The sequence below is a fragment of the Podarcis vaucheri genome (assembly GCF_965113315.1).
Source record: "Podarcis vaucheri genome assembly, chromosome: 5".
NCBI classification, from domain to species: Eukaryota; Metazoa; Chordata; class Lepidosauria; order Squamata; family Lacertidae; genus Podarcis; species Podarcis vaucheri.
The window spans coordinates 7,793,986-7,821,749 of NC_138763.1; the positions used below are offsets into that span (position 1 = coordinate 7,793,986).

The 27,764-nt window shown below is 47.7% G+C and overlaps 1 protein-coding gene across 1 annotated transcript; it reads left to right on the top strand.

Annotated features, from left to right (window-relative positions):
* LOC309533157 (cytochrome P450 2J6-like) lies at nucleotides 1–27,764 on the top strand. Its single transcript, XM_082224353.1, has 9 exons — nucleotides 1–624; nucleotides 7,986–8,148; nucleotides 9,930–10,079; nucleotides 10,910–11,070; nucleotides 11,597–11,770; nucleotides 18,499–18,640; nucleotides 21,293–21,480; nucleotides 21,913–22,054; nucleotides 27,427–27,764. Exons 1-9 carry the CDS (start codon nucleotides 454–456, stop codon nucleotides 27,630–27,632), a joined length of 1,497 nt encoding a protein of 498 aa, XP_082080479.1. The 5' UTR covers nucleotides 1–453; the 3' UTR covers nucleotides 27,633–27,764.

Sequence of the window (27,764 nt, forward strand, 5' to 3'; positions counted from 1 at the left end):
GGAGATATTCCAGACAGGGGAGCCTTGACGCCAGTGCACTGGTTCTCTCCATGTCTGAGTGCAAATGAGGGTGTCATTGCTACAGCGTTGGTATGGAAGCTGCTCCCCCCTCCTTGTAGTTCTGGGCGGGGTAAGGGTAGGGCATTGGCTTGGCATATTTATGCCTGCTGGGTAACTGGTGTGCAGGATTACTTTGACCAAACAGGCTTTTCAACTATTGGTTAAAATGTTATCAGGCTTAACTATCTTGATAGCAAACTATCACTAATTGAAGATGCTGCAATGAAATCTTGTCACTTGCATCTTTGGCTGGGGAGTATATAACATGCTGTTGATGGAGAAACAGCCGCATTTGGCAGCCGTCTCAAAAAGAAGCAACAAACCACAGGAGAAATCACAGTTAACTGACAGCTGTACAAGGAGGATACAAAGACAGAAAGAAGAAGCAAAGAAATGGCAGGGATCTGGGAACTTTTTATTGTCCTGTCCGTGAGTCTTCTGATTCTGCACTTCCTGAAACAGGTCTGGTCACGAAGACACTACCCTCCTGGTCCTCTTTCACTTCCTATCATTGGTGGTCTCTGGCGGATCGGGATCATAGCTACTCAAGAAACGCTCATTCAGGTACCTTTTCCTAATAATTAATCAGCCGGGTAAGAAGCTTAGCAAGAAGAACTGCAAATTATTTTCTTCCTCGGGTACCTGGGGATAAAAGTGTTTTGTTGGAAAAACCTTGTGTCTACATTAATCAGTCCAGGGATTTTGACTTGCTAACGATTCCACCCAATATTCTCTCCTTCTTGTTGACTTCTCCACCAAAAGTAATTTCAAAACCAAATCCTTTGAGGGGTGGTTGAAAGAATTGGGAAAGTTTAGCCTGGAGAAGAGAAGATTAAGGGTGTGACATGACGAAAGTCTTCAAATAACTGAATGTCTATTATCCAGAAGATGGAGCAGACTTGTTCTCTGTTGCTCAAGAGGGAAGGACTAGAATGGATGAATAGAAATGGCAAGAAAGTAGATTGTGACAAAAGGCTTAAGAGAAACTTCAGAATTGTAAGAGCTGTTGAGTAATAGAACTGACTTCCTTAGGAGGTAGCGAGCTTTATGGTCTTATGCTAGGGATACTGTAGTAGTCAGTGCTATTTTTCTAGAAAAAGAGGAGCACTCCATAAGCTTCTCCTGTGTTCTTTTAGAATGGCAATGGTGCCCACCTTAGAGGTGTCAGAGCTCAGCTCCTGTGAACTGGTGTGTGGGAAGCCCTGGCAGCGGCGTAGCGTGAGTTGTCAGCACCTGGGGCAACGCAAGTAATTTGCGCCCCCTAACCCGGGGCAAGGCAAGTAATTTGCGCCCCCCTAACCCCTAACCTGCGAGTTGCCGCTGGCGCTGCCGCCCAAATGACGCCGCTTGCCCGGAGGAGGAGGGGGGCAGAAAGGCGAGGAAAATGCAATGGCCCAGCAGCTGCAGCAGCATCGGCGGAGGTGGGGCTGTGAGGAGGGGCTGCCTGGCGCGTCCTCCGCGGCGAGCGCTGAGAGCCGCTGCCTGCCGGGCGCCTTCAGCCCGGATGCGCGCACAGCTCGTCGGTTCCGCGAGACATGCGGCTCCGCTACAGCCTGCGCCCGACGCTCTTCGGCGACTCCGGAGGCAGCGAGCGTGCCCCCCCCAGATGTTGCGCCCAGTGTGGCCGGCACCCCTGGCACCCCCCACGCTACGCCACTGAGCCCTGGTAGTAGTTGTACCCTACATTGCATATCCTGTGCTGAGTAAATGTTAGAGCAGATCAGACACATAAAACCGGTCGACTGCAATTAATAGGCAGATCGTCGGGTAGTTCCTTGTCAATCACGGTCGATCTGCCCCTGTCAGTATTTTCCTCCGCCTCTGGCTGAAATCCCAAGGAATGTCTCCTGTCTTAGTGTTTCATTATGCATCATGATGTAGCCCCCTAAAAAAAGCAACTCTTGCAACTCCCCCTAAAAAAATCTCAACAACTCTGGCAACTCTCCCCTAAAAGAAAGTTCATCAGCTTTTGGCAGTTCTCCCTAAAAATAGTTCAACGACTTTGGGCAATTCTACCCCCAGCCCACCCCCTGCTTCCAGTTAGCCACCACCTTCCACCCACCCACCCTATACATGCTCCTCCTCCCTCCAATAACAATGGGTAGATCACTGCCAGTTTTTTTTTATACTGGGAGTAGTCTCTTGGGAGTTGGACATGCCTGGAGTAGATTATCTTCAAGGCTCTCGCATGCCCTTCTGGCTTGCACTCTTTATAAATACTTGAGGAATGAGATTATCACCCCTCTTTTATTGTCCATTCTGGGTCACCCAACCACTGCCACTGTGTCCTTTCTTTTGGCAGATCAAGATGAGCAGGTGACAGCAAAGGTTGCAAGGTTTTTAGCTGGGTCAATCAGAATAAGATCCACTATTTGATTATTGATTCAAAACCCTAAAATGTATTTTATATAATTACTTTTTATTTCTATCTGTCGGATGCTGTGTGGTGGTTGCTCATGAGTAACCAGGCAGGACTCCGACCTGTCTTTTGCAGGTTTTATCGTGCAAACTATTTACAGTACAGATACACAAAGTTCATGTCCGTCTTAGTCACTTGCAGAATCCGGGAGAGGCCCCTTCCGGCTTCTCCCCCAACATAAGAACTTCGTCACCCCAAGCCTCCACCTCCCCTCCTTGCATTTCACCCCTCTGCGCAAGGTGGGCAATGCGTCCCTCCTGGCTAGGTGAGGCGCTGGGGCTCTCAGCAGCATCCTCAAGCCATTCCCTCTCTTGGCTGGCCCCTTCCCTCTCTTCTCCACTGGAGGTGTGGCTTTTCCCACCGCTGGAAGAAGAACTGCTCCTCAGGATTTTCAGGGGCTCCCTGTATCCCAACGGGCCCCCTGCCTCCCTCCCCTGTTACGATGGCAGTCTCCTGACACTATCCTTTCCATATTGTATTGTTGTTTTATTGCTATGGCCGATGGCTCACAAAAATAAATATTCATTCATTCATTCATTCATTCATTCATTCAAGGCTCTTTGCAATTCCATCACATGATGTCTCCTATTGTCTCCTATTGTACTAATGTCCCACTTGTAATTTAATTTGGCACCTTCTAGCAAGCATCCTGCTTCTTGGGGAAAAGTCTCAAGCAATATGTGTCACATTGATGGAACAGGTTCTTCTGCATATGGTTACTTTTTGCCAACTGCTTTGAGGGTTTTTGACGATCAAGCTGTGTATACATTTTATGAAACTAAACGACTGTAAGAAAAAAAAACCTCAAAGCAGTTTACAAAAATATAAAACAGAAAAATGAAGAATCATTCACAACCCTGCTTTAAAACATACAAAAATTAAAAGATTTTTTAAAAAAAATCTTTGAGTTGGGGCATTGTTTAGCTGGTTTTGGTTTTGCTAGTATGGCTCCAATTGTCTAAAATGATTTAACTATTTTTAACTGTATTTAACTGTTCTTAACTTGTATGTTTTTTTAATTTGGTGGTTTTGTGGGATGTGCCTGGGAAGAGAGGGTTGTCCCAGCATGTTACCAGCCCAACACACGTGGCAGGTTATACTCTGGACCTTGTTTTCTCAACTGGGCAGGAAGGGGGTGATCTGAAAGTGGGAAATATTGAAATCATAGTCATTGTCAGATCACCTCCTGCTGAGATTTAGGCTTTCAGCACCTTTTCCCATGTGTGAAGGCAGGGGACCTACATGGATGGCCCGCCCTCGGGGGCTGATGCATCCAATGGGTTTCTAGACAGCTTTGGGGGAATTTTTGTCTTATTTGACTGGCGCTCCTGACAAAACCCTGGTCAGCCTCTGGAACATCCAAGTGGCTCAGGCCATTGACACAATCGCTCCCTCTGAAGGAACAGGCTTAGGGCTACTGCTGGGTCCTTTGCTGTCACTTGAGGCTCAGGTGGCCTCAGTGGCACAGAGTGCCTTTCATCAACTTTGACTGGCAGCCCAGCTGCACCCCTATCTGGAACAAAGTTATAAATGCAAACCAAAAAAGCAGTTGGTCCCTGGCGGGTTCCCCAGCCAGTTTAGCCCTCTGAGGCTCAGGGCAAATATACCCAGCTCCCTCCCTTCCTCTGCATGGGTCTGAACTGAAGTGGACAGTTTTCTGAATTGCCAAACCAGGATCCGAACAGTTTTGTGGTCAGTGCACACCTCTACTAGTACACACACACACACACACAAGGGTTTCAACTGCAAAATGATGTTGAAAATGAAATATCCAATGGAGATGTAACTTGCAATCTTCCCAATTAATGACCAGTTAACGACCTGTTCCCCATAACGTCTGGTAGTGCTGATTTGGCATTTGGTTGCTGATTTGGCATTTCCCATGTAATCTAACAGATTACTCAAAAAGTTGTCTCGGAGGACCTGCTCAGTAGTGGCACCCACCCTGTGGAACACCTTCCTGTCAGATGTCAGACAAATAAACAACTATTTGACTTTTAGAAGACATCTGAAGGCAGCTCTGTTCAGTGAAGTTTTTAATGGCTGATGTTTTGTTATATTTTTTATACTTTGTTGGGAGCCGCCTAGAGTGGCTGTAGTGACTCAGTCAGATAGGTGGCATAAGAATAATACATTGTTGTTGTTGTTGTTGTTGTTGTTGCTACTGTAAACCTGGATTCTCATTAAGGAAGAAACTATATTGAAAACAATACGGTTTACCAAATGTTTTGGCCATTTACTTATGAAACACAATTCCATGCACAACTGCATTCTAATTGTAAGATGGAGATGTTGAAAGCAAAAGATCCATTTCACAATCCACAAGATGGCTAAACATGCCCAAGGAAACATGTCTGGGGCTGTGTTATGCCAGAGGCAGAGCTAGCTGCTCTGGGACCCGGAGTGGCTCACGGAGGCAGGGCTAGCCACCCACAGGGGTGCACCGATGCCGGCGTGCATCCCAGGGGGTTGCACCGGTGGCGGGAGTGTCCCGGGTGGTGCCACCCGTGGCGATGTCACCCCCCTAGGACGGCACCGCCCCCACCTTTCTCTGCTACTGTGTTATGCTCACTCCACTTCTCCCAACAATGAGGATTCCCAGGGATACACTGCTTTTCAGGATCCAGTTTCTTTACGTCAGAGACTTATGTCATTTTGTAATATATGCATAGGTGAAAACAGTCAAATCCACTGATCCCATGCCAGATTTCCATCTAAATGTTGTTAGCTTACAGAGTGCAATGTCTGCTCTCTTCCTGTGCCTTTGGTCACATCTACACTAAATAATCCTTCCTCCCAAAGAATCCTGGGAACTTTTGAGGGTGCTGGAAATTATCATCATCAGTCTTTATTATGGTCCAGAGACCCAACAAATCATTACAAAGCAATACACAATTCATACAGCCTACCTCCAAGTTAAACAAGCATTTTGTTCAGAATATAGGGATCATTTGTTTTTGCAACCACTGATAAAAACTTTGCCACTGCTAATGTTCTAGCATTTGTCCGGTCTTCCAATAGGAACCTGACATAGTGAGCCTCTGATTTTCCCGGAAAAGGTACCAGCAAGGGTAGTATCAGTTCAGCCCTGGCTTGCTCATATTTTGCACAATGCAACAAAATATGTTTTATGGAATCGATGTCTTGACCACATGAGCAAAGTTTGTCCTGGTAGGGAACTCCTCTCAACCTGCCAGCCAACACTGCAGAAGGAAAGACATTTAGTCTGGCTTTGGTGAAAAGCCTTCAATAGTTTGGTACTGTCAGGTTTTTAATGTAAGATGTTAACTTAAAGACATACCCATATTGTACTCCTACTGCCAGCGGACTAGAGACTGCGTGTGGTCGAGATAGCAAGTCACTGTGTGCATTATCCCATAGTCTTTGCTTTAACATCTTTTGGGCGCCTTCATAACCCAGGTAATACAGTTGGGGGGGGTGACAGACCAATAGAGGTGGCTTTTTTAGACATGGTTTTCTGCCATTTGCTGACAAATTCCTCATTGGTCAAATGTTGGTACAAACCCTTCTCTAGATCAAACACTGAAATCCTGAGCCAATGTTTTAGGGCAACCCACCACGCTTTAGTTGAAATTGGGCATTCACCAGCTTCTAACAGAAGTATGGAGTTGGGGACACAGCAGCAGAGATCGTAGAAATTTTGCCTGAAAGCCATCTAGCTTTGGCAGGTCCCATTATGCCAGACATTTGCAGCGTACAGGAGTTGGGAAATGGGTTTTGCGTTGAAAACCCTTAAGGCTGCTGGAACATATTTGCTGCCCTTTGTGAAAAAGAATCTGAGTATGGCTAGCTTTGTGATCTTCGCCTTTTGAAGGGGGGTTTGCCAGTGATGCTTCCAAGATCCTGTATGATGGAATGTGAGCCCTAGATAACTGAAGTATTTGATCTGTTCAAGGTTATAGCCACCCAGCACCCATTTAGACCGGGAGAAGCTTCTTTCAAAAACTAAAATTTTAGATTTGTCATAATTAATGGATAAACCATTTCCAGAACAGTAATCAGAAAATTTCCTCAGCAAATAATTCAAACCTGGTCTGGAACGTGAGATGATGGCCGCGTCATCAGCATATAACAACAAGGGGGTCCTTCTCATTCCTGTTTTTGGAAGGTGTCTATCTGGGTCCATTAAGTTCTCTTCTAGGTCATTTAAGAATAGACAAAACAATGTGGGGTCCAGAATGCATTGCTGTCTCATCCCCCAAGTCATCTCGATGCTGTTCGATAACTGTCCCTGCTGGAAATTATAGCTGTGGTTGACACCCGCAGGAAGAAGACAGGTGTTAGCTTTGGGCATTGACTCTACACTAGCATGTTAATGTTTGTATGAATGGGATTGCAGGATCATGAATGAACCATTGTGGAATAATTTTTGTGTTTTGTGTGATTTTGTGAACAGTTTCCATAGCATAGTAGACCCAGTAAGTGATAATGTGGTGGTGTTTTAGAACAGACCAACCGATACAGTTGCACTTACACTGACAGTACCAGGAACATTTTCATAACCTTAACAATACGTAACACTACATTTATACAGAAAGATACGCTTATAGAAGAAACATATACTTATAGACTGAAACAAAACATACTTATAGGAGAAACTTATATATCAAAACAACAATACATTTGATACATTTTCAAAGAAGATTACATAGAATCAGTATTGAGAAGTAGTATTGATATGTGTTTTTCTGAAATATCACAATGGTGTGCAGCTTTATTAATACAATAAATCATTTCTCATAACAAGAGCTATGTGGAGAGTTCCTGGGATTCTTTGGAGGAACTCATGTGCTTTAAATGTAGGGGATGGGGGTGACCTAGAAAATGCAGTCTACTATTCTACACTCCCAATATCTTACCCCTTTTCCACAGGCTAATGGATGGTAATCAGGACAAGACATTTTCCCCAATAATCTCATAGCTTTCTTAAACTGTTAACTTACTGTATTTACTCAAGCCTAATGCACCATCGAATCTAAGGTGCACCATATTTTTTGCAGTGGTAATTTGGCCAAAAAGGGTGAGCATTAGATTCGAGTAAATACGGTAGTTTCCCAAACAAAGGTTGTGTGGGGCAGCTCTGCCTAAGGAACATTTGTGATCATTCTGGTCCCATTAACCATCTCCTAGCTAAACTCCCAATTTCACTAATGGACTGTTTGTCACTTAATGCATTGTTTTTCTGGTTGTGAAGAACCTTGTCAGTATCCCCACGCCTGTACTGTTCTAATTCTATGCAAGAGCAAGGCAGTCAGGGACAGGAAGGGGGTGTTTGCTTCAAATGGGTGTTTGGAAGATGGAATGACCCAGAAGAACGAAGGGAAGGTGATAAGGCAAGCAATAGGAATCTGACAGGAAGAGAAAACTAGAGGAAAGCTGCACACAGCCAGAAGCTGGAGCGGTGAGGAAGGCTGTAGTCAATGCATTAACTTGAATTGATCTGCTTGGTTTGAATGCGATATTTCTCTTTTGATCCAAATGGCAGATAGCAAAGCAATATGGAAATGTGTACTGTATATGGGGAGCATATGTACCAGCAGTAGTACTATCTGGATACCAAACAGTGAAAGAAGGCCTTACAAACCATTTCGATGACCTGTTCGACCGACCAGTAACCCCATTCCTGAAAACTGCACTTAAAAAGAAGGGTAAGTTTTTGTGAAGAGTGATGGGTTTGAAAGACCTTTTCTCCAGAGAAACCACCAAGCAAAAGAGAATAATGCTCTGAATGTTTCCATCATCTGGAGTTTTCTCCAGCACATGAGTTCTTGAAAGTAGCCATTGCACCACATTTGTCAGCAATGTTTTTAGGCACTGAGATTACCACATCATCCTTAGTTTATATAGTCTGCTACATAAAAGTCAGAAGTCTACAAAAGTTATGCAAATGTGGAAGACACAGGTTATCAGGAGGTGCTCAAAGAGGAAGTTTTGCTTGCTTGGAAGGAAGAAGTGACTGATAAGGAGCAGAGTAATTGAATGTACACGAATCTGGGGGGAAATCTAAAAGAATCCAGAGTAGGTTGTTGTAAGGAGGATAAACGAAGGTAGTGTGGGACTTGTAACTTAAGTTATCCTTTGGGAAATACCTATGGAACACTGAGTTCTTGAACCTGGCAAAGCCCTGCAGTAACATCTGCATACATCCTGAACAGTGTTGATCTGCCTGTTGGCCAACTTGGCAAGCCATCAAAGAAAACTGATGACGTTTGGGCCAAGTTGCCTCAAAATGTCAGCCAAAAGGTGCAGCTAGGAGTCTTGAGCTGAGTCACATCCATGTGCGCCTAAAACATGTGGCTCCTGGTACTTTTGGATAGAATCTATGGATGATAGCTCAAGTCCAGCTTGAAAACATGTTGATGGAGAAACACCTGTTGCCTTCAGTGGCCATGACATGGGCTGCTAATTTAGAACAGAGGCACAAGATGTGCACAGGTCATCCCACTGAGGGCTCTCTCTCTCTCTCTCTCTCTCTCTGGAACATATAAGGATGTAGTCAATATTAGGCATACTCAGAGCAGACCCACTGAAATAAATGGGTGTGATGAACTTGGGTCTATTAATTTTAATGGGTCTGCTCTGAGAAACTGGATACAGCCAGTGTTTTTTTCCCCTAGAAAATTGCCAAGGTTCCAGGTTCGATCCTGCATGGGACAGCTGCATATTCCTGCATTGCAAGGGGTTGGACTAGACGATCCTCAGGATCCCTTCCAACTCTACAACTCTATGATTCTGTGATGTCCATGAACAAGTGAAGGCAGTGGCCCAAGCAAACTGGAGTTGGTAGGTCCAGGGTCTTGGATGGCAGGCCAAGAGAACCAAGGTTCAGATGCAGGGGCATGTTAATAATAATAATAATAATAATAATAATAATAATAATAATAATAATAATTCTACCCTGCCCATCTGGGCGGCTTCCAGCAAAAGATTAAAAATAGATTAATACATAAAATACATGTAGACTATACAAATTGCTTCAGAGAAGCCTTTGAGCAACTGGTAGAGCTTTCTTGTCAAGATGGGTGCCCCACCCACTGAGTGCTGCATCTGGACAGCTGTAAGGCTGCACCTCAGCAATAATAACAATAACAATAACAATAATAATAATAATGCATTTATTATTAATACCCCGGGCATCTTGTTGCAGTCCCAGCCCACATAAAGCATGTTTAGTTGCTGGCCTCACCATAGTGTTGCTGGACCTGTCCCCAATGAGCGTACATCAGGGGTAGGTCAGATGTCAATTACATATGTAGCAGTCCTTGTCAGTACAAACAGGAGGCTCAGAGTTCTGCTCAGCCCTGTCAGTGAGCAGCCCTCCAGTTCCTGCTAGGCAGGGGTTAGGGGGACATGAGAGAGCAATGCCAGATAAAACACTTCTTTGTAACACTGTAAGTAATATTTTCTCATTGATTCTTGATTGTCTTAGGCATGGTATTTTCAAATGGTCACATCTGGAAGCAGCACAGACGTTTCGGTGTGATTACTATGCGGAAGCTGGGGCTGGGGAAGAAAGGTATGGAGCACCAAATAGAAGAGGAGGCCACTGAGCTTGTGAAGATCTTTGCGCAGGCAAAGGGTATGTGATGCTGGATAATGACACTGGATAATGGTGATGGATTTTGTAAGAATCAAGCTTGATACCAAGCTCTGCATGTTTATGAATGTTTGCAAGGTGATCAGCAATATTTAGCAGTGCAGAATTTTTTTGCAGCAGACAAAAAATAGCAAACCAAATGACAAAATTTTCAAAGATCCATTAATTCTACAACTCAGCTCATCAGCTCTGAATTGTTTTATTGAAGTGCTAATTAACATTACCATTCACTGGAATTCAGTGGAACATTCAGTGGAATTATTGGGGGGTTGGTAGCTTCCCTTTTTCTTTCAGTAGCTGCTATCAGCTGGAAGGGAGAGAACAATAGATGGGAAGTTGAGGTGATGTTTCTAGGGGGGAAACTTAAGTCTAAGCAGAACTGGTGTGTGCTATCACTAGTGGGGAGGGGAACAAGATGTGGGAGAATCAGCTGAAGAAGGTTAAAGGGAAGGAGGAAACTGAGCAGCTACTATTAAGCTCCAGGTATGGTGGTGAGAAAGGGCTTTCAAAGACTCAGCAACAACCACCTCCAAGTCTTGTCAGCAGAGTCCCATGCACATTTACTCAAAAGTAAGTTCAATTAGCCTTATTTCCAGATAAATTTGCACAGTATTGCACCCCAAGCACATTTTGGATAAGAGGCTAGCTGTTTCTTTGCAAAAAAAAAAATTCCAAAATGCAAGAGCAAGCTGAGTTAATTAGCATTTTACAAGCTTCATACAAAATGAGTTCATGCAAGGGCATTTCAAGAAAAAGAAAACGTGTGAATTAATGCAAGCCTCATCAATATCTGTAAATAACTTCATTTTCAGGACAGCCACTTGATCCATCACTGCCCATCACAAATGCAGTTTCCAATTTAATATGTGTTTTGGCTTTTGGGTACCGATTTTCCCTCGAAGATGAAAAGTTCCAAAAAATGATGGAAGGTGTTGATTTTTGCTTAAAACATGGAGGTTCCATAATTCATTGTGTGAGTATTTTTTTTTTCCTGGTGGGTGTCAGAGAGGCCTTCACCGCCATAAGTATTCACAGAACTATTCTGGTACTACTCTTAGAGTAGTATGTCATGAAGGTATTCAAAGCAGACTTGCTAAGCATTGGACTAATAACCTCAACTCACACACTAGAAAAACACGCTTAAATAAGGATAGTAGTGAATATTAAGGGAGGTAGAAGTTAGCAGGTGCAGAAGCCTACTAAATAAGATTAACCTATTGATATGTTTGCCTTGGACTTCATCAGATTTTAGAATGTGGCCCTAGGTAGGCAGAAAAAAAAATTCCCCAGCCCATTTTAGAGAGTTTGGCTTAGGACAATGGGTTGTTTTAATCTGTGCTCACTGTCACACAAGTGTATCTACTTCTCAGGGTTGTTTTGAAAATAAAGTGGGCGAGGGAGATATATCACACTGAACCGCTTGGAGAAAATGTGAGATTAAAATGTATTGCTAGACCAAATCATGAGAGTGACAGGTTTTGTTTTCTTCTTCCCTGCAGCTGTATGAACTCTTCCCATGGTTGCTGAAACATCTCCCAGGACCTCACAATAAGGCATTTTCTTCCATAGAGCTAGTACATTCATTTGCAAAGGAAGAGGTAGAAAGGCATAGAAAGCAGCAAAAGGATGAGCCTCAGGATTTCATTGATTTCTATCTACTTCAAATTGAGAAAGTAAGTATCCAATAATAGCTCAAGACACTTTAGTGCATGAAACGAAGCAAACTCGGTTGGATTTAGCAGAAGTCCAACACCTGGAACCATCTTGCTGCACCATTTAGACACACATTCCTGGTCTCATCTATGAATTCTGAAGGCAGAATCAGAATTCAAAATGACCTTAACAGATTGAAAAACTAGGCCCAAATTAACAAAATGAATTTGAATAGGGACAAATGTAAGGTTCTGTGTGCTATGCGATCATGATTATGAAGCCCAGCTCCCATACTTCTGAGGATTAGTGGCTATTCCACACATGATTCTGTCCTACAACAATGGGAAAAGATATGTTACATGCCACCACGATCTCCACAGCAGTGCGAGAGTCCAGGGGTCTGGGACTTTACCCAGGGTCTGTGTATCCTTTGAAAATGTGGCACAGTGGAAACGGTGGTATCTTTATGATATATGGTTTACACATATATACAGCCTGAGAATGCCTTGGAGAGGTTCAGAGCATTCACACCCTAAAAAGGCCTTGCTTCTCCCATAAATACAGTTCTGGATTCAAACAGAAATCAAAGATGCTCCAAAACATCACTCTGGCCCCCCTCTATAGCTTGCTGACTACCCAAGATTTTCCTCCCTCACATATCAGGCAAACTGCCGTCCTAAAAACTACCAGAAGCCTTTTGTCTTACTAACTAAAACCAGGGCCTAGGGATGGGCTTTACCCATTTGAATTCCTGGCAGTGATTCTCCTAATGATCTCTCTACTTTTTCTTCAGTTCACAACTTAGTCTTTACCAGGCTTTGTTCCCCTAATGACCCACTGTCACAAGGCAGGAGTTCAATGCATTAGCACAGTTTAACCCCCAAATTGTGATTAATTCTAACTTTTATTGGACCCAGGAATTTAGGATGTCTCGCACCCCACAAACTCAGATTTATCTATCTATCATTTATATGCTGCCATGTAACATTATGTTCTTGGAGGAGAACTTAAAAGCAAGTCCTATCAAAATGAAAGATCCCCCCATCCCCACTGTTATGTACTGAGAACAATAGGATCCAAATTGCAGCAGTCTGATTAGTCCTAGAACAATAGGATTCAGAATGCAGCCGTCTGATTGGTCCTAGAACAATGCAGCAGTATGATTGGTTGGCAGGAACCACCCAATCCTGCTCCAGATTGAAGTGAATCCACAACCTGATTGGCTTACAGTAGAATTCCGGAATTAACCAATCATGTGCAGCCCATTGTGTAAATAATGTATATAAAGCAGATACTGTGAGGGGACTTTCATTCATTCCTCCTCACCACTATGAGCTGAATAAAGAGCATGAAATCACTTTGCGACTCTGAGTATATTCCACTGGCGACGAAGGTGGGATCCCGCTGAGCTGACTGCCACACACAGCACCGCAGCACCGCCACCTGCCGCACCGCTGCCTCGCACCGTGTATCCAGGCTTCAGCTCCGGGACACAAGGAATTCAGAATGGCAACCGACAGCAGCTTCTCGCCATTCAACCCAGCATCTGGAGACTGGGAAGCATACGCCTCCCGTTTCACCTTCCTCCTAGAAGCCAAAGGGGTCACCGACGAAGAAGACGCCAAGAAGAGGGCGATATTCTTCAGCGTCTGCGGAGAGGAGACGTTTGAAATCACCCGGGCTCTCCTTGCGCCTGAAGACGTCGCTACTGTTCCATACAAAACAATAATGGAACAGCTGAAGGGGCACTTTTCGCCGCAGCCCTCAGTGGTGGCTCGTCGAAATGCCTTCTACGCAAAGCGACAAGCCCCTGGGGAAACCATAACTGGGTTTGTGACCTCTCTCCGCCAAGCCGCCCGGTTCTGCAACTTCTCAGAGCTGGAGAACATGCTTCGTGACCGCCTCGTCGGTGGCCTGAAGGATGAGAAGCTGCAACGACGCCTCTACGCTAAGAAGGACCTAACGTTCCAGGTCACTCTGGAGGAGGCCCTGGCAATGGAAGCTGCCGAGAGGTCGACGCAAGAGGCACGGCCGAGCCTGCCATCCCAACCGAGGGTCCACCACGAAGACCTCACCGACGACTCAGGATCTGACAGGGAGGAGGTGCACCGAGTACAGCAGCGCACTCAAGCAGCGCACAGACCACAGCTGCCTCGACGAGAAGGAGGAAACTGCGCAAGCTGCGGGGAGAGTCACGAGAGGAGGACCTGCCGTTTCCGCAACGCAGAGTGCAGGCAGTGCAGAAAATCGGGACACATCGCCCGGGTGTGTCGGGCTCGGCCCACCCGACACCAGGCATCAGATGACCAACCCAAGAGCCCCAGGTCCCGGGGCCCAACGCACCAAGGCAACTCGACGGAGCTCACGGACTGCCAGGTATACCAGTTGCCCCACCCTAATGTAGAGAAAATTTATGTAGAGGTACAGATAGAGGGGGCCCCATGCCGCATGGAGCTTGACACGGGTTCAACTCTATCCATAATCTCAGCAAAGACCTTAAGGAAACTGTGTCCTACTGGGGGTCCCAAACTCAGGCCGGCCCCATTCACCCTACGGGACTTCCAGAAACGTAAGGTCCCCACAATGGGGGTGGGGACCTTCAGGGTGCAATACCGAGGGCGGACGCAGCAACTGGACTTGCTTGTGGTCAAGGGCCCCTACATTAGCTTACTGGGATTGGCATGGTTTGGACCACTGGGGCTAGCTGTCACCGGGGTGAACCAGACTAGCTTACAAGTGGACGTGGATGCCATATGCAAGGAATTTCCAGGGGTTTTTGACGGGAAATTGGGACAGTATACGGGCCCCCCCATTGCGCTACAGCTTGACCCCGCAGTACGACCGGTCAGGCTCAAGGCCCGCGGGTCCCGTTCGCCTTGAAACCCCGTATAGACGAGGAATTGGACCGACTCGTGGAGCAAGGAGTGCTGGAGCTGGTGCCTAATGCCCCCTGGGAAACCCCAATCGTCACACCCGTCAAGCCTAATGGTTCGGTCCGCATCTGCGCAGACTACAAATGTACCATAAACAAGGCCCTCACGGCCCACGCATACCCAGTGCCAGTGGTCAGCCATGTCCTTGCCACCCTGGCTGGGTCGAAAATTTTTGGCAAGCTGGACTTGGCCCAAGCATATCAACAGCTGCCAGTAGATGAGGCCACAGCAGAGGCACAGACGATTGTGACGCACAGAGGAGCGTTCAGGGTAAAGCGGCTGCAATTCGGGGTCAGCGTGGCACCAGGCATATTCCAGAATCTAATGGACTCTCTCCTTAAAGGGATTCCTGGTGTCACCCCCTTCTTCGATGATGTGTTGATTGCCGGGCCCACACCAGAGGAGTTTGAGGACCGCCTCCGCACCGTTCTGCACCGTTTCCAGACGGCGGGTCTCAAGGTGAAGCGGGAAAAATGTCTACTAGGAGTGTCTCAGGTGGACTTTCTGGGATTTATGGTGGACGCAGAAGGGGTCCACCCGACTGGGGACAAGGTACGGGCTATTTGTGATGCCCCAGCGCCCAAGAGCAAGACTGAACTTCAGGCCTTCTTGGGACTATTGAACTTTTACCATTCCTTCCTGTTGAATGTAAAGGTTCATCATTGTTCCACTCCATGTGTATGTCTTTAAGGGGCCAGAGCAAGGGCCAGAGCAAGATAACGAGACCCAGCTTTACAGCTGTGAAACATGGCAGGTGCTGCTGAGTTGTATTTGATTAAGGCGTGTCAGCATTTGGGTAGAGTATATAAGGAGCAGCACCTAGCTCTGCCATTACCCTGGGGGATGGGTTGGTGGTTGGGTCATGTTGGTTTGTTGATGTATTTAGTGTAAATGGAGTTTTTGTTTTTCTTATTAAAACCTTTAAGTACTTTTTGAGTCCTTTCTTTTTAATGCATGATCTCCCCAGCAAGCTCTCTGCAGCGCTACCATACTGCGAAAAGCCAACACTTCCTTCCCCACAAGGCGGCGGTAGCGGAGCCCCTACACAGACTCCTGGACAAGCGGGCCCCTTGGGTGTGGGGCCAGCGCCAGGAGGCCGCATTCCAGGCAGTCAAGGACTTGCTTGTCTCAAACTCGGTCTTGGCACACTTCGACGAGAGGCTGCCGGTGGTGCTAGCATGCGACGCCTCACCCTATGGCATTGGCGCTGTCCTGGGGCACCAACTCCCGGATGGAAGAGAGGTACCGGTGGCGTACTTTTCCCAGACACTCAACGCAACCGAGCGGAACTACTCGCAAATTGACAAGGAGGGTCTGGCAATCGTGAAGGGAGTAAAAAAATTCCATGATTTCTTGTACGGGCGGCCCTTCACCGTGGTGACTGACCACAAGCCGTTGCTTGGCTTGTTTGCCCCCGAAAGGCAGACCCCCCAAGTGCTGTCTCCTCGCGTCCTCAGGTGGTCAATTTTCCTTGCCAGCTACCAGTATACACTGATTCACCGACCGGGGAAGGCGATGGGCCATGCGGACGCCCTCAGCCGGCTACCACTACCGGAAACAGGCCCTGACCCAGCACCTGCACAAGAGGTTATGAGCCTGGAGCTGCTTCCCGACCGCCCCATTCAGGCACAAGAAGTTGCACACCATTCCAAGAAAGATAGGGTCATCTCCCGGGTCCTGGACTGGGTGTGGAGGGGATGGCCCAGCAGCAGCCCCGGGCCAGAATTCGCCGGCTACACAACCCGCAAACATGTACTGTCAGCCCACAAGGGGTGCCTGTTATGGGGAAGCAGAGTCGTTCCCCAGCCCCTCCGCAAAAGGGTCCTCACAGCCCTACACGAGACACATCCAGGGGTAGTAAGAATGAAGACCCTTGCCAGGAGTTATGTGTGGTGGCCGGGGATTGATGGAGAGATAGAGGCCTGGGTCAAACACTGCCAGGCCTGCCAAGAATCCCGCCCAGATCCCCCAAGGGCCCCAGTCCAGTCCTGGGAGTCCGCCCGAGCACCATGGTCACGCCTGTATGTGGATTTCACTGGCCCCTTTCAGGGGAAAACATTCTTCATAGTGGTGGACTCCTACACCAAATGGTTGGAAGTCGCACTGGTACCGTCCACTTCCACGTCCGCAGCCATCCGGGTACTACGCAGGCTGTTTGCAACTCACGGGCTCCCTGACACTCTCGTCTCAGACAATGGGACTGCATTTACGTCAGGAGAATTCCAAACCTTCACAGCACAGAACGCCATCCGCCACATCCGTTCGGTGCCGTTCCACCCTGCCACCAATGGCCAAGCAGAACGCATGGTGCGGACCACCAAGGACACCCTTCGCCGCATGACGCAAGGGGACTGGGAGTACCGCCTTGCTACATTCCTCCTAGCACAGCACAGCACCCCCAGCTCAACGACTGGCCGGAGCCCCACTGAACTACTAATGGGTCGGCGCCTTGCAATCAGATTGGACCGCCTTCACCCCGATAGAGCTCAGGATGAGGTAGTGGTGGGGGAAGACAGGAACCCCCGGACCTTCGAGGCCCAGGACCCAGTGTACGCAAAGAATTTTGGGGCAGGCCCAGCATGGGTACCCGCCACAGTCACCAGGGTCACTGGCCCAGTGTAGTACGAGGTGCTAACGGATGGGGGGCAATGCTGGCGCCGCCACTGCGACCAGATACGGCGACAATTCCCAGGAGAAACCCAGGAGGAGGACAGGTCAGAGGAGTCCCAAGGGAACAGCGGGGCAGTGAGGCCCATAGAGCAGGAGGGGCCAGCAGGGGAGGCAGAACCAGTAAATACAGAGAGGACCCGTGAGGCCGAAAGGACACCAGAACCAGAACCACGACTGAGCGAGCCTGTTGCACCAGACCAAACAACCCCATCACAGCCAGCATCCTTGGAACACGAGCCAGAACCTGGAGCCCGGACCAGGGAACACCCCAGGCCGCAACGCACACGTAGGCCGCCGGCGTACCTCAAGGACTATGAATGCGACCTCCCGGGCAGGACTGGAACTTAGAGGGGAGGGGTGTTATGTACTGAGAACAATAGGATCCAAATTGCAGCAGTCTGATTAGTCCTAGAACAATAGGATTCAGAATGCAGCCGTCTGATTGGTCCTAGAACAATGCAGCAGTATGATTGGTTGGCAGGAACCACCCAATCCTGCTCCAGATTGAAGTGAATCCACAACCTGATTGGCTTACAGTAGAATTCCGGAATTAACCAATCATGTGCAGCCCATTGTGTAAATAATGTATATAAAGCAGATACTGTGAGGGGACTTTCACTCATTCCTCCTCACCACTATGAGCTGAATAAAGAGCATGAAATCACTTTGCGACTCTGAGTATATTTCACCCACCCATCACCTCTCATGCTGTGGGTGCTTCCCCAATCAGTTTGATTCCATTTTGGGGGTAGGAGAAAACTGGTTGATGAATGGTTTTCGGACAACTGAGCTGCAGAGCTATTCAGAAGTGTAGGAAGTCCCAGATCTGCTTTGAGAAACGTTGTTAGTGGGGTGATTTGATTTGGAAGCTTGATAACTTTCCCCAGATCACCCCAGTTCACCTTGTAATTCTGTGTTTTCTTTTTATTACCTCTTATGGTACATGTCTTCAGAAGAAAAGATCATTTCCTGTACCTTTTACACTGTAATGCTGTTTTAGATTACTACTCCAATCCATGACTCTGTACAGATATCTCCCAGTACACTCACCTGCAAAACATATTATTAGATGTTGCAAGGTCAGATAGATTTTGTGTGGCCTGTAAATAATTCCAACATTTCACTTTTTCCATTATCGTCAATAGAGCAAGGATGACCCCAACTCTACCTTTGATGAAGACAACCTAGCACAGTGTGTTCTTGACCTCTTTATCGCAGGGACAGAGACGACTGCTGCTACTCTGCAATGGGCACTGCTCCTCATGGTGTCTTATCCAGATGTTCAAGGTGAGGAAGAACTTTGCAATGGAAGCAAGCACTTCCCTGGATCCCTGTAGGGAAGAGCTTAGATTTATCTGCTTTTTTAGTAGTAGGTTGTGATTCTTCCAAGGTTTCATAATGGGTGGGTGACAAATATTCATTCATATCTGACAATCAACTAAAATGTATATATATATGTATTTTTAAACCCACACAAAACACTTCAGGCCTAATAACCTATCTTTGAAGTTTAATTGAATAGGTGGGACATGTTCCAAGGAAAGGTTTTATGGCTGTTTTGGAAAGGCTCAGTGAGCTGAACTGAAAATATTTGATCTATATCTGATATGCAAATGTAGTTTCTCCTACACTTGGCCGTACATTAGAAGCGATCATCAAAGGCATTGTCAACTGCAACAGCTTGGTACATTAAAATCAAATAGATAGAAGTTCAGTCTCCCCCTGGGCATCTAGCACCTTGGCAGTATTTCTGCCTACTCCTCATTTATTTATTTATTTTATAACCCATCACTGACTGAACCAGTCCATACTTCACCTGTCATACCAATTTCCACTGAATGAATCAATTTGGGAAGCCTGAGTGGGAAAAGGTGAGCCAGATGGATTTGGCAAAAATGGTGCTTGTTGTGTGTCAAGTAAGCTATGTGGGTGTATAATATGTCTATTTAGCTGTCTGGAGATTAATACTACCTATTAGAATATATGGGAACAGAGATTCTGTGCTGACTTGTCAACTGTACTAGATTAGTCTGCTGGGATAATGTTATTGCTTCTATGCAGAATGCTCAAAAAGGTGATAAAATGCGTCACCACTTGGATAATGAACATCTCTCAGAGGAAATGCACAGAGAAGGGCTTCAGGTGGCAAACTTAGAGCATGAGTAGGTTTTATGGAGAAAGGCAGCCCCCAATGTACTGGGGTCCTGAGCCAAAGAAGTCTTGGTCTGTGTGCTAATGTCAGCTACTGTCATCAACAAGGTAATTTTGTCAGTATTCCCCCCGCTTCATTGGAGGCTCACCAGTGGCGTAGCGTGGGGGGTGCCAGGGGTGCCGGCCGCACCGGGCGCAACATTTGGGGGGGCGCGCTCGCTGCCTCCGGAGTCGCCGAAGAGCCTCGGGCGCAGGCTGTAGCGGAGCCGCATGTCTCGCGGAACCGACGAGCTGTGCGCGCGTCCGGGCTGAAGGCGCCCGGCAGGCAGCGGCTCTCAGCGCTCGCCGCGGAGGACGCGCCAGGCAGGCCCTCCTCACAGCCCTGCCTCCGCCGGTGCTGCTGCAGCTGCTGGGCCGTTGCATTTTCCTTGCCTCTCTGCCCCCCTCCTCCTCCGGGCAAGCGGCGTCGTTTGGGCGGCAGCGGGGGGCGCAAAAAATTACTTGCCTTGCCCCGGGTTAGGGGGCGCAAATTACTTGCGTTGCCCCGGGTGCTGACAACTCACGCTACGCCGCTGAGGCTCACAGCTGCCACTCTGCGCTTTTTACATTCTTGAGCCACATAAGGGAAAAGGAGGGGAGTTCTATGATCAGGTTGGGGAAAGCACAGAGCTCTCACCACTGCCATTTTACCTTTTTACATGGAAAAAGGAGGGATAGCTGCTAAGGATAGGCCTCGGTCCTGCTGTTAGGCTGTTAGCCATCCTTCTCCCCTTTCCTGCCCTGTCTCTCTGAGGCACTGAGAGGAAAAGGCAGGCCAGAGTGACCAGGCTGCTGGTGGTTGCATTCCTGAGGTAAAAAAAAGTGAGGGGAGGCCCCAGAGGACTCTGTGGGGCACTTTCGCTCCTCCTTTAGTATCTGTGGGCTCTAGTTGTGGCCAAATGCCATTTTGCTGCTGCTGTTGCAAGCTGCTTCACCCCTGCTGCTCCTGCCACCCCCTTGGTGTTCTTTACATGGCGTCCCAAGATGGCAGCCGCAGGAGGGTTGGTTGGCCCTCAATCCGACTCAGGAGCGTCATCGCCAGCTCTCCTCCTCTGCAACATCTTGTGCCTGCTTTGCAGATTTCACCACAGAAGCATTCGCTGCAGCAGAAGGCCTTGGGGCATGGCTGAGCAGGGCACGGTGTGGGTCGCCAAAGTGGCCAAGCAACCACTTTGCCCTACTCCTGGCCAGGAAGAAGACAGGGGGGAATGGGCAGCCATATAATTGTGCCAGCTAGCCCTTTTGTTTCCGTGCCCTGGCTGCAATCCTGACTGACAGCAGCTCTCCAGGGTTTCAGAGAAGGAACACTCCCAGCCATTGACGTAGCCAGGATTTTTGTTAGTGGGGGCAGGCCTTTTGTTAGGAGGGGCAGAACCTCAATTAGCTATTTATTTATTTTTATTTTTATTGCTATGGAGGGCATCTGCCCCTACCTGGTCCCCCTCCCTGGCCCCCCTTGGCTATGCCCATGCTCTCATCCCTGACTGGAGATACTGGGAATTGAAGCTGGCACCTTCTGCATTCAAAGCAGATGTTCTACCACAGAGCAGTAGACCTTTTCCACATGCACCTGCATTTACTTAATTGTTAACTTCTTATTTCCAGGATGCTGCCAGCATATATCAATGAGCTTCACTTAATATATCAGGGTCTTTTCATCCCACCCTACACAGCTTGATTGTCAGAAGTTTCTCACATTTAAACCAGGGTATTTTAAAATAAAGCTTCATTTCCCACTTTTTCCTGCAGATAAAGTCTACAAGGAGATGGAAGATGTTTTTGGTTCCTCCCTTCCCATATGTTATGAAGATCGAAAGAAACTGCCTTACACCAATGCGGTGATGCATGAAATTTTGCGTGCAAAATATCCCTTATTAGTTGGGATTCCCAGACGAAGTGCAAAGGATATGAAGATGCGTGGTTTTCACATTCCAAAGGTAGGAAACATCTGTATATTTTGAGAGAAAAGAGCATCTGATGGTGACACTTTGAATTAAGCATCCACATGTGTAATGCAGAGTCTGAGGAACTAGGGGGGGGGAACCCTGAAGGTTAATAAACTGTTACGATATTTATAAGCCAGAGACTGATTGTGTAAGCAATGTGAGATGAAGCCCAGATACTTAAGACATAACCAACTTTATCAAGATTAATAACTTCCCTTCACTATATGATGACTTCATAATCCAGTTTAATTATCTTTTTCAACCGAGTCCTGGTTGAAATCACTGTGTTGCCTGGGGACAATGCCGATACAGTCTTCCCATAAATCTACTGCGTGTGCCAGCCTGCCAGCTCCTAGTTTTTCAAAGCCATTCTGAAGTGTGCTGGTCCGGATGCATTCTGAGCCAACTGTTTCTTCTTTTTAGGGGACATTTGTTGTTCCAGATTTGAATTCTGTTCTTGTTGATCCCACACGATGGGAAACACCTGAAGAGTTCAACCCACACCACTTTTTGGACAAGGATGGAAATTTCAGGTCTAGAGAAGAATATCTCCCATTTGGCGCAGGTATGCACAGAAATAATTTACAGTTATATTTAGTAGCTTGCAGGTACCATTCTAACTAGTTGCTTTGTGGGTAATGAATCTGCTCCCACTTTTCACTGTTTTTAGCTAAAGACTACTAGAGGGCCAGTGTACCTGCAGGAGCATCTCCACCCCTATCATTTAGCCCGGACACTGAGATCCAGCGCCAAGGGCCTTCTGGCGGTTCCCTCACTGTGAGAAGTGAGGTTATAGGGAACCAGGCAGAGGGCCTTCTCGGTAGTGGCGCCCGCCCTGTGGAATGCCCTCCCATCGGATGTCAATGAAAAAAACCACTATCTGACTTAGCAGACATCTGAAGGCAGCTATGTATTGGGAAGTTTATAATGTTTTATGTTTTATTTTGTTTTTAGTGTTCTGTTGAGAGCTGCCCAGAGTGGCTGAGGAAACCCAGCCAGATGTGCAGTGTATAAATATTATTATTATTAATAAAAATAATTAAATTTAGACAAACACACACAGAGTGGGATAGGCACCAGACAAAAACATTCCTCTTTACCCAGGCCTTTGGCCGCTATAATGTATGGCCTGTTAAATGTGGATGAGGGGAACTGATGTTATGATTATTTTATCATTTTGCTGTATATTATTTTGTTGTGTGTTGGGGTTTTTATTATTCTGCATAAATTATGTTCTTAATGTTATACACCAGTTTGGGATCTTAGGATAAAAGGTGTTATATAAATTGAATCTTGTTGTTGTTGTTTGATTGAACAGTGAGAGGGCCATGGAAGGATCACATGTGGTTTAAAAATAAGGCTTGGGTGACAGTGCTGAGAGTGTGGGGATTTAACACTTTTCTTCCATGTCACTTTTCCAATGTGAATTCCCCTTCAAAACACTTTTAATTTATTTTAATGTATTATTTGTACCCCGCCCATCTGGCTGGGCCTCCCCAGCCACTCTGGGCGGCTTCCATAGAAACAAAAAAAACACTAAAATATCATACATTAAAAACTTCCCTGAACAGGGCTGCCTTAAGATGTCTTCTGAATGTCAGGTAGTTGTTTATCATTTTGACATCTGATGGGAGGGCGTTCCACAGGGCGGGCGCCACTACCGAAAAGGCCCTCTGCCTGGTTCCCTGTAGCTTTGCTTCTCGCAATGAGGGAACCGCCAGAAGGCCCTCGGCGCTGGACCTCAGCGTCCGGGCAGAACGATGGGGGTGGAGACGCTCCTTCAGGTATACTGGGCCGAGGCCGTTTAGGGCTTTAAAGGTCAACACCAGCACTTTGAATTGTGCTCGGAAACGTACTGGGAGCCAATGTAGGTCTTTCAAGACCGGTGTTATGTGGTCTCGGCGGCTGCCCCCAGTCACCAGTCTAGCTGCCGCATTCTGGATTAGCTGTAGTTTCCGAGTCACCTTCAAAGGTAGCCCCACGTAGAGCGCATTGCAGTAGTCCAAGCGGGAGATAACTAGAGCATGCACCACTCTGGCGAGACAGTCCACGGGCAGGTAGGGTCTCAGCCTGCGTACCAGGTGGAGTTGGTAGACAGCTGCCCTGGATACAGAATTAACCTGCGCCTCCATGGACAGCTGTGAGTCCAAAATGACTCCCAGGCTACGCACCTGGTCCTTCAGGGGCACAGTTACCCCATTCAGGACGAGGGAGTCCTCCACACCAGCCCGCCCCCTGTCCCCCAAGAACAGTACTTCTGTCTTGTCAGGATTCAACTTCAATCCATTAGCCGCCATCCATCCTCCAACCGCCTCCAGGCACTCACACAGGACCTTCACCGCCTTCACTGGTTCTGATTTGAAAGAGAGGTAGAGCTGGGTATCATCTGCATATTGATGGACACCCAGTCCAAACCCCCTGATGATCTCTCCCAGCGGCTTCATATAGATGTTAAAAAACATGGGGGAGAGGACGGAACCCTGAGGCACCCCACAAGTGAGGGCCCAAGGGTCTGAACACTCATCCCCCACCACCACTTTCTGAACACGGCCCAGGAGGGAGGAGCGAAACCACTGTATAACAGTGCCCCCAGCTCCCAACCCCTCTAGACGGTCCAGAAGGATGTTATGGTCGATTGTATCAAAGGCCGCTGAGAGATCCAGCAGAACTAGGAAACAACTCTCACCTTTGTCCCTAGCTCGCCGGAGATCATCAGCCAGTGCGACCAAGGCAGTTTCAGTCCCATGATGAGGCCTGAACCCCGATTGGAAGGGATCCAAATGGTCCGCATCCTCCAGGCATGCCTGGAGTTGTTCAGCAACCACACGCTCAATCACCTTGCCCAAGAATGGAAGATTTGAGACTGGGCGATAGTTGGCCATACTGGCCGGGTCTAAAGATGGTTTTTTAAGAAGCGGTTTAATGACTGCCTCTTTCAGCAGATCTGGGAATGTTCCCTCATGGAGGGAAGCATTCACCACCCCGCAGAGCCCATCGCCCAGCCCTTCCCTTCTGCTTTGGATCCATTCCAGTCCGGCTTCCGCGCTGGTCATGGGACCGAGACAGCTCTGGTCTCCCTAACAGATGATCTCCGTAGGCAGCTGGATCGAGGCGGGTCGGGGCTGCTGATTCTTCCTAGATCTGTCAGCAGCCTTTGACATGGTCGATCATGAACTCCTGGACCACCGCCTTGCCGACTTGGGGATCCAGGGCACAGTCCTTCAATGGCTGCGCTCGTTTCTCTCTGGTCGGGGACAGAGGGTGGCGCTTGGGGGGGAATTGTCATCGCGCCACTCCTTGGTGTGTGGAGTGCCTCAGGGTGCGATTCTCTCCCCGATGCTTTTTAACGTCTTTATGCGCCCCCTCGCCCAGCTTGTCCGGAGTTTGGGGCTGGGTTGCCATCAGTATGCTGATGACACCCAACTCTATCTGTTGATGGATGGCCATCCTGACTCGGCCCCAGACACACTGACCAGATGTCTGGAAGCTGTGGCTGGATGGTTACGTGAGAGCCGGTTGAAGTTAAATCCTTCTTCGCCGTCGCTATTGCCACTTGGTAGGCTCGACGTTGAGCTCTAACCTGTGTCCGGTCAGATTCGGAGTGAGTTTTCTGCCACCGATGCTCTAGCTATCTCAGCGATTGTTTCATCGCCCTCAGCTCCGGGGAAAACCACGGGGCTGTCCGGGCTCCATGCAATCGGAGAGGGCGCTTCGGAGCCAGACAGTCGATAGCCCTGGTTAACTCCGCATTCCAGCGGGCCACCAGGGAATCAGCTGAAAGGCCATCAACATGGGATAAAGCATCCCCTACCACTCTCTGGAAACCATTTGGATCCGTTAAGTGGCGGGGGCGGACTATCCGAATTGGTCCCACCTCCCTGCAGAGGGGAAGGGTCACGGAGAAGTCCAGTTGCACCAGGAAGTGATCTGACCATGGCACTTCTTTGGTTTCACTTTTACTTAGTGTCAGATCACCCACGTCACTAGAGGTGAATACCAGGTCTAAGGCATGTCCATGACTATGAGTTGGGCCCAACCTATTCAGGGACAGCCCCATGGAGGCCATGCTTTCCACGAAGTCCTGAGCGGCCCCTTGTAAGGTCGTGTCGGCATGGATGTTAAAATCCCCTAGGACGACCAAACTAGGTGTCTCCAGGAGAACATCCGCCACGACCTGAAGCAGCTCGGACAGGGAATCATTGGTGCAGCGGGGAGGTCGGTACACCAAAAGGAATCCTGTACTGCCCCTATTGCCCAACTTCCAGAACATGCACTCAGAAAACTGGGTCTTCCCAGTAGGACGCCTGGTGCAAACTGATGACTTCCTAAAAATCACTGCAACCCCCCCTCCCCGCCCACATGACCTGGGTTGCTGTGCGTAAGAGAAACCTGGTGGGCAAGCAGCAGCAAGGACAGGCCCATCTGCTTCCTCCAACCGGGTCTCTGTCACACATGCCAGGTCAAATCCTCCATCCACAATCAGGTCGTGGATGGCAGTGGTTTTATTCATCATTGACCTGGCATTACACAGCAACACCTTCAGGTTATGTGGGTTTCCCCTGTTGATTCCAGTATCCATCCGGTCAAGGCCAGACCTGGAGGCAGGGATAGTCCTCAAACAACGACTAAACCTGCCTCCTTGGTAATGACATGGTCTGGTCTTAGCGTAACTCCGCCTCCTGCCCATGATCACCGAGATCGGATGTCCCAGTGCTTCCCCCCCTGTGGAACTTGTCCCAGCCATCGTGTTGGCTGATGCCTCACTCCCAGGCAGCCCTGATCCCGCCCCTTAAAAACAAAACACAAACTATACAGAACCAATAAAACAACAGAAAGCTAAAACAGAACAATTATACTAAAATTAACCCCCACCAAATATCCATTACACCCACCCACCCCCAACAAGGGAAAGAAGGAAAAAAAGAAATACAAATTTAAATTGCCACCGACTGCTTGAGGACATTTTAAAACACATTGGAACAGGGAAGCACTTTTTATGCCTTAGAGCAGGGATAGCCCTCCAGATGTTGGACTACAGTGCCCATCATCCATGACTCTTGGCTATGCTGCCTAAAGCTGGATAGTTCAAGAACCAGACAGAACCACATTGACTATCCCTCCCATGGAGCAACTGTCATCTCTTGAAGAGAAATTCAGTTTGGGGAAATGGTTTAGAAGTAAAGGGGTTAAATCCTCAGCTCCACCAGCCACACAGCTGCAGTAAGAATTGGGGCATTTGGTTCCTGTGCTTGGTTTTTTTGTGGGGTTTTTTATTTATTGGCAAAACAATATAGAAAAAAGAATGGATCAGTTAGAAACCGTAGCTCTGCTGTAAATTGCATGCACTTCCATGTACAGAATATTTTTCTCTGCATGGCTACTGCAGGAGCTGAGCCCAGAACAAACAGCTGCTCCAGCCTCTTTCTCTCTTTCCATCTCTTCATTTCTTTTTTTTTTGTTGTAGCTTCTGTTACCTCCATCACTGTTGGACTTGGTAGCTGCCACTATTGGCCACCAGGTGTCAGCTCTGAGATTCACACACAGGCAATGTGTGATTAAATGCACTTTGATTTACCGTATTCCTTCTCTTATGTCCTTCTGGCAGTAGTTAGACCTGCTTTCCCAAAGTACTACATATAGTGATGCAACCATGACCTGTATGCTCCATATCCAAATGCTCACACTGCTTTCAAGCTTAGTCTTCCTTTGGGAACTGCAGCCACTCAAGGTCAGCTTCCAGTATTTCCTGGAGCAAAGCCAGGGCCCTCAGGATGTCAGCCCAGAGGATTCAAGGGAGGTACTTTTGGAGTAGATGTTTTCCAGCTTTTTGTTGTTGTTGTTGTGGCTAAAACTACTAGCTGAGCAAACCAGATGAACTGGAGAATAGATGGAGTTGGTTATGACTCACTTGCTACTTCCCCCTTCTTTCCTCTGCAGGGGCTCGAGCCTGTGTGGGAGAGCAGATGGCCAAGATGGAGATATTCCTCTTCCTAACCACTCTGTTGAGGGCATTCCGCTTCCAGCTGCCAGAAGGAGTGAAAGAACTCAATAAAAGGCCTGTTTTGGGGCTGACATTGCATCCCCACCCTCACAAACTCTGTGCTATTCCCCGCTGCAGTGCATCAGGAAGCCTATCAAAATAATTACCATGGTTTGTTTATTTATTGCCATAGATTTCTCCATTATTATTATTTTCCACTTTGACTAACATTCCGTCCTTGGTTTACTTAGTTCTACTGTCATTGGACCAATTAAAATATCCCTCATTTGCAGCA